Source organism: Buceros rhinoceros, unplaced genomic scaffold (assembly GCF_000710305.1).
Source record: "Buceros rhinoceros silvestris isolate BGI_N320 unplaced genomic scaffold, ASM71030v1 scaffold8837, whole genome shotgun sequence".
Classification (NCBI taxonomy): domain Eukaryota; kingdom Metazoa; phylum Chordata; class Aves; order Bucerotiformes; family Bucerotidae; genus Buceros; species Buceros rhinoceros.
In genome coordinates, this window is record NW_010422746.1 from 26313 (window position 1) to 39041 (window position 12729).

The 12729-nt window shown below is 48.2% G+C and overlaps 1 protein-coding gene across 1 annotated transcript in view; it reads right to left on the reverse strand.

Moving 5' to 3' along the window:
- Positions 1–12729, reverse strand: part of INPP5D (inositol polyphosphate-5-phosphatase, 145kDa) — a gene marked incomplete at its 3' end in the record, with an annotated part of 53183 nt that overhangs the window by 23219 nt on the left and 17235 nt on the right. Inside the window, exons 3-4 of the mRNA XM_010140161.1 lie at positions 2780–2930; positions 578–749 (exon numbers count right to left, since the gene is read on the reverse strand). Of these exons, the coding sequence (XP_010138463.1) occupies positions 578–749; positions 2780–2930 (323 nt within the window). The remainder of the gene's footprint in view (positions 1–577; positions 750–2779; positions 2931–12729) is intronic.

The window sequence follows — 12729 nt, forward strand, 5'->3', positions numbered from 1 at the left end:
CCACCGCAACAGGACGTGTGCTGCCACACACACCACTGTTCACTCACAGCCCTGCCAACAGGCCTGCCTTCTGATTTTATTTTGTATTTTAAATATGCAATTTTTTGGTCTTTAAGTGTCATTCAGCTTCCACTAAGGTCTCTGGTCAAGGGACAGCGCGAGTCAGACCTGTAGCTGGAGTAAATCACTAAGTTTGAGCACCTGGAAGTCCACACAAAAGTTCACGCTTTTTAAGGACTGGCTGCTGCTTTGTGAGCCCAGCTGCAGTTTAGGCACACCGCTAACGCACCGAGTCCTTTCAGGTATTACCATCCTTTGTGATAGAAAACCGGAACTCAGTGGGGAAAGTCTACGGCTGATTTTAGAACTTCAGAAAAGTATTTTTTCCTAGATGACAGCTGGACAGTAAGGAGTAGCCAGCCCACTGCAGGCCTGATTCTGCTCTTCATCCGGTAGTATAAACAAGGAGTGGTTTTGCTGAGTCAGATAGATCCTCAGCTGTCCCAAACAGAGGGGCCCAGAAAGCGCAGGGCTGGGCTGAAGGCTGCTTCTGCAGCCCTGCGACTTGCCATCCTACCTGCTTGTGTCCTGGTACTGCAGTCGCTGGAGTAGTGTCTCAGGAAGGGACAGTTTATTAACATCTGCCACCCGGGAGTTCTCAGGGAGAGAAGGCACCTCCTTTGTCTCGCTGCTCGGCAAGGCCATGAGGATGTTGCGTGGGGGCAGGATAGGAGGCGTGGGTACCAGGTCTGGCAAGGAGGAAGGGAAAGGCACAGTCATCCCAGCATGGCAATTTCACCTCCTCCCCCTCACCCACAGGCAGGGCACAGTCTGCACCGCGGTGGCAGTCACTGCAGAAACCATCCGTTCTGATTTCAGAGCTGGGAAGTTCAGAACTCGATACCAGCCCAGCCCTGGGCTGGTATCTATCAGCGGAGCGAGACCAGCAGGCTGAGCTGACAGGCTTGGACCTCGTGTGCAGGCAGCGTGTGCCTCTGCCTGGCACTGTAACCCCATCCGAGTCGGCGCGACTGTCCCATCTGCGCAGCAGCTATGGAGGTTAATTAGTTACTTTGAATGTAACGCTTAGAGAACGTAGCTGTACCTCATCCATATCATTACAATTATCATGGAGATCTGCTGCTAATGGAAAGAAGGGAACAGATAAATTAAACAAACACAGATGGACAAAACAGACCCTGTAATCCAATCTGGATGGGTCGAGTACCCTGCCTTGTCTTGTGGGCATCAGGTTGGAAGCACAAGGGGTTTTCCTGCTCTGTCACCCTGCTGCTCGGCATACCTCCCTCTCCTGGGAGAAGAGTGGGTTCATCAACATGTATCCCAACGACAGTTGCCTTTCTTTTCACACCGCTTGCTCCAACGCTTCGTTACACCTGTCATATGTGGCTGGTTAGGTTGTGAGGTTTTGTTTAGTTGTTTCCTCATGGTGGAATTCTCATTACAGAAAGATACCCAAAAGCGATCCATTGCTCCTGGGCAGAAGCTGTGATTCACAGAGCCACTGCAGCACTGGGCAGTGACACAGTTGGGTGGTGCACCTGCAAGGTATCTGGGAGCTCATCTTCCACCTCTACAGTTCTGCCTGTAAGATGGGGGCCAGATATCTATCAGCCCTACATGGCTCCAGCTCGATGGCACCAAAGTGCCTTCATAAAATTAAACTCTGTATGTGAACAGTCCCATCGCTAATATCTCTTCATCCGAAGGGCTCTTCGTCTTGGCTAGAACTTCATTCCCTGCTGCTCGCCTCTCTGTGTATTATTTTTGCTGTAGTTCCCTCCCCCGCCCTGAGAGCTGGAGACTCAGGGCAGCTGGCCAAAAAAATAGGAACATCTTTCCTGAGCAGCTTTGCAAAATCTTGTTCTGTGTCTTCACGAGAATCGCATATCAAAATCTCCCAGCTCCTATTAGACATCCATGGGATTGCATAAATGTACACGAGCACATCAGCCTCCTTTAGGGCACAAACCTGCCTGTCTGTCACAGGACTATTTCCTTCAGACAAGTTTTATTGTAATGCTCATCATTTCCGGACAGACATCAGCAAGGACAGGAAGGATGACTCTGTGGGCATGACCTTCCCCTGAGATTCAGGAGAACAATGACAGATCCACAGGATGATCCAGAAAAAATCCAAGGAGTGCTCCAAGACCAGTGAGTGTCAAGAACCCACACTAACATTTCATATAAAACCAGTTTGGGTGACGTCAATCACACCTCTTCATCATACATCTGCCTCTCTGCAGAGAGCTAGACTGTCTGCCACTGCGGGATCTGTGCCCTCTGGTTGTGACTGTTAGAAATGTCCTGTAGATCAGAGCAGATAAGGGGGCCTGAGTTTCAGATGACCCAAGACCCACAGCAGCTGCAGGTGCGTGGCACTGCGGGGAGGTGTGCTCCAAGTCTCTCTAAGGGAGCATCTCTGCTGCTGAGGCAGTGGTCCTACAGAGACACATGAGATGGCTGGACATAAACAAGCTTGAGTCCAGATGAAGGACAAGAGATTAGTCAGCCCTGCACCTGATACAACATAATTCTACAGAGAGTGTCAATGTATTCCCTCAGGTGAGCTAAAATGGTGCTCCAGATGTGGTACCACTCCAGAGCCATGACAACTCAAGGCCTCAAGGTCTTGCCAGCTCAGGTCTCTCTATGCCCTGCTCCATTTTATTGCATGACAGGCTGTAATCCCCCACCTGCACTGTGAGACCCTGTCGAGGGTCTGCATCACCAAGTCACATCGTGGGTTTCTTACCAGCATCCTCCTCCGGTTCGTCTGCAGCCTCCTCCTCTTCTCGCGGCACTGGATATTTGAGGTGCCACACCAGACCCATGTTCTCCTTCTTGTAAAATTCTATCAGTTCTTCCAGGTTCTCAAAATACTTCACAGGAACACCCTCTGAAGCCTGAAACAAAAGACAGAGGCTGTCATGGTCTGGGATTTCTTACCACAGAACAGAAGGAAAAACAAAGTCAGAGAGAGAAAAACCCACTCGTGCTGTCCAGAGGAAGCCAGCCCATCTCTCACTGCCCGTCTGACCACGGGCTCTGTGCAGAGCAGCTCCTGCAGTACAAACAGAAACAGATACGCGCACACGTTCCAGCCAGTGTCAGCAAAAATGGCAACCTCAAAGATTCACCGGAGCCAAATGGAAGAGTTCTCTCCTTTGATTCAGTGTGCTTGGCTTCAAAGCAAAGGAAGGCTTTAAAAACAAAGATTTCTCCCAGATTAATTTTTACATTCCCTCCTTTACTGAGCACAAATCCCCTGGATTATGGTATATTTTGTGGTATCGTGGAAGAATTTTTCTGTGAAATTGCAAGATAAACATGTCTAAATCTAGACATTAGCACCCCTCCCAAGAGTCAAAGCCTCAGAACTAGGTTCAAATGAAACAAGCCAGCAAGTTCCTGTCACATAAAAAAATGCTCAGATGAAGATTTAGGAAGCTGAGGCTCGGGACAGCTAGCACTGCGAGTGTGTCAGGCATGACACCGAGCTTGCCAGCTGAATTTTAACTGTGACTAAACCCGTTTCTCGCACAGCCCCAGCCACTAATCGCAGGCAACAGATACTTGCAGAGGGCAAACAGGGGGATATGGCTTTAGAGGCAAAGCTTTAGAGCCGTTATATCTGTGCATTGGCGTGAATGGCAAATCTGCCGGGTTCACCAGGCAGGAACAGCTGCCGGCCCTGCAGCTCTGCCCCGTTGCTTCAACCAAGGGTCTTACCAAAGACAGAGAAATGATTTGTCGTGGCTCAGCACAGACCTCCTGACCAGAGGAGCGAGCTCCGTATTTCCTCCACTGCACTTAAGTACCATCCAAGCCCACGGCAACAGCAACATGTACCCAAAGCTCTGATCCCTCTTCACGGGGCGTGCACTTTGTGGCAGGGTACTCTCTTTTTCGTTTTCCCAGAGAAGCCAACCCAAGAAGACCCCATCTACACATGCGGCAAAACAGTAAGGAGCAGAGGCAGAACGGTGCAGAGCAGATGTTTTCAGCCCCTCGAGGCTGTTGTTCCTGACTTAAAAGAATGACACTGGGAACTGTTCACAGCTGGGGACAGAGCAGCAGCGGGCGATCAGAAGGAAGACCCGATCGCCCTAATGGCAGGCTGCACTTGCACTATTTTACAGGCATAAAGCTAGATTTTGCACAGGAAACATCGTTAGTCAATAATGAATTAAAGCTTTGCCTCCAATTTGGAATAATTTTTTATGTAGCCACACTTCAGACATCCTGCCTCTGACTAAGGCATGATGTTTTAATTTCTTTTTGGATTGCAACTATTGGCTGTAAAAATTAACATACGCCAACTTTAAATGCAAGTTTGAATAAGCTTATTTCCTTGTCGCTTGTGTTCGCCCAGTGTCTTATTATCTGTGAACTTTTTTTGTTTAAAAGGCAAACGTAGCAAACCCAAGAGATTACACAGGAGAAATGCTAGCACAAACCACAGTGAGCAGAACACAGAGAAATGTCTTCAGGGAGTCCTAGCGGCAACAACATGCCTTTTTAATTTTTCCTAAAGGATAAAATCTCAGCCCAGAAATTAGGACAGTGCTTTCAATGCTGAACCATACTTGAAGCTTTCAGTGCCCTCAGGCCTGCCGTCAAAAATACCTTTCATTTTTAACGAGACTGCGTGTCTTCAAAGGCACAGCAAGAGACATTTTCATAACGAACGTGTGTGATGTTTCTGAGAGCTCTGCCTGCTCAGCCTCCTTTGCTGTCTCCCAGGTGTTCCTGTGTTTATCAAGATTTATTACTCTCGTACACTGGAAAACGTCACATTCAGCACGAAGGCGATGCTTGGGCAAACGCTGGATTATGGTTTTGTGAAGCCAGAGGTGTTGAAACAAATTGCTGGTTAAAACTTCACATGATTGTAACAGTGTAGACTCTGCTAGAGCAGCACAAACTCAGCATACTCAGAATGACTTCTGGTTTACACCAATTACTGCAAAGAGTGTCTTGGTCCTCCCGGACTGTTCTACTTCTTGATGCCATCTGTGAAGGCTGGGAATCAGGGAAAACTGTCAAGGAGAAAAAGCACTCGGCTCCGATCCATCGTGTGAAAGGATCCTGAAGTCACAGTGCTGCACTGGGACAGACCTGGAACAGCTCAGCCAGCTGCTTCCATGTTTTTCTGTTCCTCTTCCCTGCAATACATTCCTCTGCTCCAAAAGCCCCTAGTTTGTGATTGGTTTTGCGATTATTTTGTAGCTGTGACCCGCATTCCTCCCGACAGCCCAGAGTGCGCTGTTAGCAGCGCTGACTGCAGGACGGCAGCACGCTCAGCCCTCGTGCCCAGCCCATGGTGGTGTTGGTGCTCCGAATGTAATCGGCCTGGTGCCTTCTGCCCACCACCGACAGCACCCATCGACGGGCTGGAGCTCACAAGAGAGGAAGCTTCTCGTGGTTTGCTTTGCCCTAAGCTCCCCCAAAGGGCACTTAGAAAAAGGCATCAGCCCCGTCAGAGCGCACACTCGGACCCTGAAACACATTGAGGGTAAACAGGATGGTCAGGGTTTGCCCTCTGTGTCTTTGCGGGAGGGAAGCTTTGCCATCTCTCTCACCCATCCCCTGAATTCCTGCAGCGTACCCTGCTCCTCCTCTTTCCAAAGTCGTCTTCACAATCCCACTGCACTTTCCAAAGACCTTGGTGTCTGCCTGCTTCCCCAGAACCCCCTGACTGATGACCGTCCCCGCAGGCCCCCCATCCCACCCCTGCACTGCGTCCCTTCCACCCCCAGTGCCCAAACAACATCTTCTCAGCCTTGTTTTGCCTCTCAGCTTCTGCTTTCCCAGGGTGCCTGCAAGGAGACGGAGTGCCCTGCACAGCTCTTTTCAGGCCAAATGAAGCCTCGATGTAAATGGAAGGAAAGGCTGAATTAGCACTTTTTGCTGCCAAGGATAGTTCAGTCTCTGAAACCATACTGGTCTCTTGGTAACCAGAAGCAGCAGCATTTTGTAACAGGCGTCCTTCCTCTAACTCATTGCACCGCATTTCAAGAGCGGACTGAAGCCTGTGGTCCAGCTCAGATTCCCCGGAACGACCCCTAAGCCCTGGCTCACGCGCAGGCTGGTGGGATACAAGCACGGAGAGGTCCCACCGTTACACATCCCTTCTAACCGGGTAGCTCGGCTGGCTGGGCAGGCAGGCAGCCCACCACCTCCAGCCACCTTCCCCGAGGAACCCTGCCACCTCCTCTCTCAAGGATAGCTGGGATCTGTGGCCATGTGGAGGAGCTAGGCTTTGCATGCATCCGAGTCCACCTGCTCATTCCCGAAGAGAGGAGGTCTCCATCCCAGCAGTGCCAGCTTCTCTGACAGCACACCTTCATGCCCATTCAGGATAAAATGACCAACTCCCCACAGCACACAGTAAACACAAAGGACGACACTTTCATGTTTTAAGACAGAATTCAGCAGGGAGCTGAACATGTGTCCTGAGCAGCTGCACAGAGACAGCCAGAGCTGCAATAATGAAACAGGGAACCAGCGAGGCCAGGAGCTCCAGACAGCTGTGGCCAAGCACAGAGGGAAGGATGGGGGAGCCCCAAACCTGCTCGGTGCCTGCTCATGCCAGGGGAGCTCAAGGGCACCCCCCCATGCCATGAAAGCCACAGTGGCAGCACCACCTCACTACACAACAGCTTTTCCTCACGAGAGGGAAAGCAAAGATTGCTGTGTTATTCTCACTCACTTGGTTTTGTATTATAATTGTTATTATTTGTAAGGACCTCCACAGAGGAAGCGTGCAGGAAGGGCTGTGCCCCTCCAGCACAAAGCAGTGCCCAGCAACCCTCTCTGCCTGAAATGAGCTCCTTTCTGTTGAAGGCATCCCCCACATTTCCCCCCTCCCCCTGTGAGAGCAGGGCCCGCTGCTTTGCGCTGCCTCCCTCTGCACAGAGGCAAAGCAAAAGCTGTTTGTTGTTTGAAATGGAAGAGAGAACAGCAAAAGCAAGACCTTGCTGCACTTGCTTCTCCCTTTGGGGAAAAGATGAGAACAAAGCCTGTGTGACAGAGTTAGTCTCGTTGTACAACACACATCCACAAGGCACTGGGATACCACCGGTGACGCCTGCCATGTGAGCCCCTCCAAATCGATCCAACCGCCCATGACTTTGCCACCAGCCACAGGGCAATAGGACCATCCCCCAGGCTGCGGCGTGTTCCCAGCCCAGCAGCGTGGGGATGACGCCTGTGTAGCCTCAGTTTAAGACAAAAAACCTGGTTCAGGAATGTTGCAACAAGCGCTCGGGTTAGGAGATGACCTACCTGAAGGCTGGTCAAACAATTTTCACTGCCAGCGAACAAGGAAAGCAGCACGTGGCTGGGATAGACGCTTTCTTCACACTTGAACTTGTGGCAAAGGTTTATACGTTGGGAAGGAAAAGCAGCGATGGACAGTAAAAACCTGGCACTGAGTCGGTCCACGTCTGGTTGTGGAGCACGTTAGCAAAAACTGGACTGATGGTGCACCCTGACTAAACGTCCTTGAGACAACCACACTGGGCGACAGGAACGAGGTAAAACGGAGCCTGAACTTTATCAAACCCTCCCTCCACCCACCCCACCCCCCTCCCTGCCTTCGTTTAGCAACTAACTATTTCCTCGGGGTTATCGCAGGATAGATCTTGTTTTAATTGAAGCGAATTGTTTCAAGTCATTAGAAACATGGATGGCAAGTGTCATCTCCATGGCAACACACCACATCTCCAGAAACGTGCCCACACAGCTCACAGAAACAGTATGGAGGGTAGGCTCTCCTTCCCTGGGCAACTTCTCCGGCACCTCAGCTTTGTGCTGGCAATAGCCGTAACGTACGGAAAGGAAACACTCTGTGAATGTATGTGACATAGGAAACCGCCCATGAAACAGCAGAATTGCACAAAGAAATCTGGATAATAGTGAATCAGAGACTGTGTAGCAATTTTAGAGTAGAAAACTGCATCAGAAAAAGCCTGTCTTTCTAAGTGTCATATGAGATGCAGGAAGAAACTCTTCCGCTGTACTTAGTGCCGTAAGGCCTTAGCTGAACTGCCGCGTCCAGCCTGGGGCATCACTTTTTAAGGAACCAAGGTCAAAACACCATAAGGAGTCCCCAGGAAAAATTACGAGGACAGCTGAAAAGCTAGAAAATGTGATTTACAAGCAAAGCTCAGAAGAAAGGGACTTACAAAGAACACTGTTAAAAGGGACTCTTATAAAGAAGATGGCAACCAAGTGTTCTTCGGGTTCCCCAAGGACAGCAGATGTGGCTGGTTTACTTTGCAGCAGAGGAGGTTTAGATTAGATCTCAAGGAACTTTGCCATGCAGAGACAGTAAAGTCAGGCTACAACGGGGAGAGCGTGTCCCCACATCTCTGGAAGTGTCACCATGCAGAGTACCCAGGCATTCCTCGCAGCAGGCTAGTGAGCACCTGATCCTGCTTCAGCCTGAAAATGGGGCAAATGCTGGGCTCAGGGACCTCACGAGGCTTCCTGCCCTCCCCAGCTGTGACTGTAGGAAGCCCTCTGCAAACTTGCCTGCTGCCTCTTCGTCCAGATCCTGCTATACCCTCAAAAAAAATGGCTAAAACCGAACACCCATGCTTGTCATGACCAGCCCAGCCATCCCAGCTGTACCCAAACCACGGACTCTCAGATCTTCCACATGTCCTTCTGACTCCAGCTCTCGTGGGCTGGAAACCTCCTTTCCCACAGGATGTCTTGGTGTCTCCTGTCCTCCAGAAACTACTCTCAATTCCGCAGGTTCTTCCAGTTACCAACTTCCCTTCCATCTCCTGTACACTCATTGTACAATGGTTTAACGCAACTAGCTCCAACTTGTTCCTGCCTCCACACTGAACAGCTTGTGGGTTCTCCATTTCACGAAACCAGGTATGACTAAAGCCTTTAATCACCGGTCTTTGGTTAAATCTGATGATCTCTGTTCCAAATTCTTCCACCTAAACTTTTTGACCGGGTTTCATATGGCTGAGATCGTCTAATCTTCCTTTGTGTCTGGTGTAAAAAGGCCAGCCTAAGTGTCCTCCTCTTCGTTATCTCCACGGAATTCCAACTGGCCCGAAGAACAGCCTGACGAAGACACTCCAAAAACACTCAGGGTTTCCTGAGAAGCAGCTCTGAACACACTTGTCAGAGATGTTACGAGTGGAGTACAAAGACAAAGTGAAAAGAGATTTGAAAGATCTAAAGGCAACACTAGGCGAGGCAAGGAAGTGGTTAACTTGGGGTTCATTATAACAATTGTATAAATAGATGGCACAGGAAGTCTGGGGCCCTCAGAAGGAAGAGGAAGTGTTTTCCTTTCCTGAGCCAAGGCGCAAGGAGGAACTAGGAAACTGGTCATCTGGTCATATTGCTTAAGGGCAATCTTTTCTAACCAGGGTGTCTTGAAGCAGGTATTTAAACCCAGGTATTCAGTACCAGTCAATAAGCTTTCAAAGTTCTACAATTCTTGCAATACCCACCAGCTTAAAAGGAAGCTGAAAATCAGGACACTTCTACTTTGGTGTGAAAGGCTGGCAGGAACTTTTTTCCTTTTAGACTTGAAAAAAAATTTTTTTTCTTAGTCTTCTTGGTTTGGAAAAAAGTTGTCTTCAGAGCTGTCTGTTAGCTAGGAAGCCTAGCTGGCATTTTTAAATTAACTTTTGGCTCTCACATAGGCAAGCTTTTATATTTCACCAAAGAGCTGAACCTGAGTGCTAAGAAATTCCTGGTAAATTATTTTTTTAAAAGCATTTTGAAGCAACCTGGTTGTGTTTCACTTTTGTTTTGTTAGAAAACATTTCTTATTTTTAGACCAAATCTTGTGCTAAGAAATTTCAGAAGCATTTCACAGGAATGGGATCATAGACAGGAATCACAGCTGGGAGAAACAGCTACTTCCCAAAATACAAGCCACCCGGCGATGTACTCTGGTTTGAATGCGGCACCCAGGGACAAGAAGAAATGGGGCTGACTAGGAGCACAAAGGGAGAGGAGCAAATGTGTGGCTGGGGAAAAGGGGGATCCTGTGACACGGAGGATTGTTAAAGGAACGGATTTAGATAAGTGGTGGGAAGCTGCGAGCTGGCGGGGGAGTTCAGGAGCTGGGTGAAGCTCAGCAAGAGGGTCTCTGCAGGGGGAACTCAGCATGAGAGAAGGGGCAGGGGGAGGAACCCAGGGAACCTGGGCAGAGGATGCCGGCGGGTGGCCAGAGCAGCACCTCTTCACCTGGAAAAATTCCTGTGAATTTTGGGGAGAACGGCACAGTGTAAGTGCAGTTTAAATTACATAACTTGGACAGTGTTGGAGAGAATGGAAGGAAAATAGTCCCTGACTCCTGTGAGATGGAAGATGATGAAGGCTTTCTTGTCTCATTCTGTACACGGTTTGGTCCTGATGCTCAAGTTTGCTTATTCATGTCACTTTTGCTACAGCGGCCTTCTACATTTAAGACTTTGGGTGAAAATCATGGAAATCAGAGAGTTCTGGGAAAGAGGACCTCAGAATTTCTGAAAAAGATTATTCATGGAAGGAAACGAGGAACTGCAATTTAACAACAACTAAATATGTATTGTTTCTAGCTTGTGTTCCTGTCTGAACATCAGATACAAACAACGACGAAAAAACTTAAGTTAAAAAAAGAGGGGAAAAATAAAGAAAAATACTGTGATGTCCGTCCTGTGAAATTCCCTCTGTTCCTCAAATGCAGCTGAAGGGTACCACTACATACTGCCTGTACCACAAGCTCCAGTTCTTTCAGCATGATACTGACGCAAGAGACATTGTGTATGAATTATTGGCACTACATCGAAATTCATTTCTTATTATACACAGAAAAAAAAATAGGAACACCAAACGGTTTTCTCTCTTTCACCCTAACGCGCACAGAGCATTTGTTAAAGTTCAGCACCTACTTCCTTGCAATATGTGCACGAAATGGGGATCCTATTGCTGCTGGCTGGAAACCAGTCAACCGGGTGCAAATAAGCATCCTTGCCTCCACTGCTGACCGTGCAGGAGGGAACATCACGACCTCACTGCCACATTGTCTGCTAAAGTGTAAAGCAAGGTTAAAACCTGAACTCCCTACTGATCCAATTCTGGCTAAAAGGGCCATCTCACTTTTCTTATCCACAATGCCAGGGAAAAAATGATTTGGGAAAAAAAACATTTGGGAAGCACAACGCATTTTACTCATGCTCCGTTTCAAATGCTTAACCAGTTCTATGCGTGGAACGTAAGCCCGGTTTGAGTCAATCTTAAAGAGATCCTGACTGTCATATCTGCCACTTTTGATCTCTTCTGGCCCTGCAAGGTTTTCCTCTACATGATCCTCCTCAGGCTTCGTTCTGGCAGCTCGAAGATTGGTCATGTTCACAGGTAGGAAGTGCTCCCACGGCAGAACTGGGACACTTGCAAATTAAGAGTCTGTTGAAGTGAGGGAAAATTGAAAGGAGTTTTCAGTAGTGTAGAGCTGGCTGCCAAATTTTCATGTCAAGTTCCTTGTTAAAATTCTACATCCTAAAGAAAAACATATTAGAAGTTCTGCAAAGTAAAGGACCTATAAAAGTCTTTTGAACCGTCATTAACCCAACAGATAAAGACATAGGTCATAGAAATAATGGACTCAGATCCAGCCTAAGGATCCCATCCCACTCTGCTCCAGCACTCCACATTTCCCCCAAAAAGTATTTTAACCACCACGTATCTAACTAATATTGTTAGAGAGAAGCTAGTAAGAACGTCAAGCAATCACAGGAAGCATTGACACCCTGCACGAGGTGGTCCTTCGCACTAAATAAACCACTCAAACTCTAGCCTGCAAAAAGATTTTAGCAACAAAGCAGGTTATGATGCAGCTCACAGCACCAGGAGAAACCTCCTGACAACCAACCCTTTCAGCATTCCTCTGTATTATAATAACTAAGATTTACATCAACTACAAGCAAACAACAGCAAGGTTCCATGACGGAACATGAGGGACTGGTGTTAAATTTAGCCACAGGGTGCAAGTCAGATGAGTTGGTGATGAATGAGCAAGGACTGCAGATCCATGGGGATCTCATGGAATTTTTTTAGCACTTCTGTAGTGTGTGGGTAGAATTTAAGTAAAAGTTTTGGAGCACTACTTCGAATGACTTCTGTAATTTTATCACAAACCATGTACTTTTTGGTTTTCCACCAAAAAGCATCAGCACTTAAGTCAAACGAAAATTTCCATTTTCATTTCTTCATAAAGTGTCTAGCTCTAGCGATTACCAAGACAAGCTTGAAAACAGGTCTGCAAGAGCTAGCAAGGCAACCAAAGCAGCAAGTGTAACATAGTCTTCGTTTCTGAAGGCAGTTTGCAGAGGTCATCACTCAGATTTTGTCAGCACTCCCTGATGACAGTAGTTGAGCTGGGGAAACCATTGCAGGTCACTGATACTTGCTTCTTGGTTGAAATCACCAAGCATCCTTCGGCTCTTCCCACTATGGAAGGCAATAAAGGCATCTCCAGGCAACAGTGTGTGGGGTTTGAAGTCCCATAAGAAGTAACACTTGCCTGACACAGGCGAAGGCATCGCTACGCTGGCTCTGCCTGCACAGCAGGGCAGGACCTCTCAGCTCACATCAGTCCTACTCTACATTCCGGGGGGTTTCCTCTAACCTGTGCAGGCAGACAGAGGAGGTTCCATAATCAGCTCTCTGCTTTCCCTA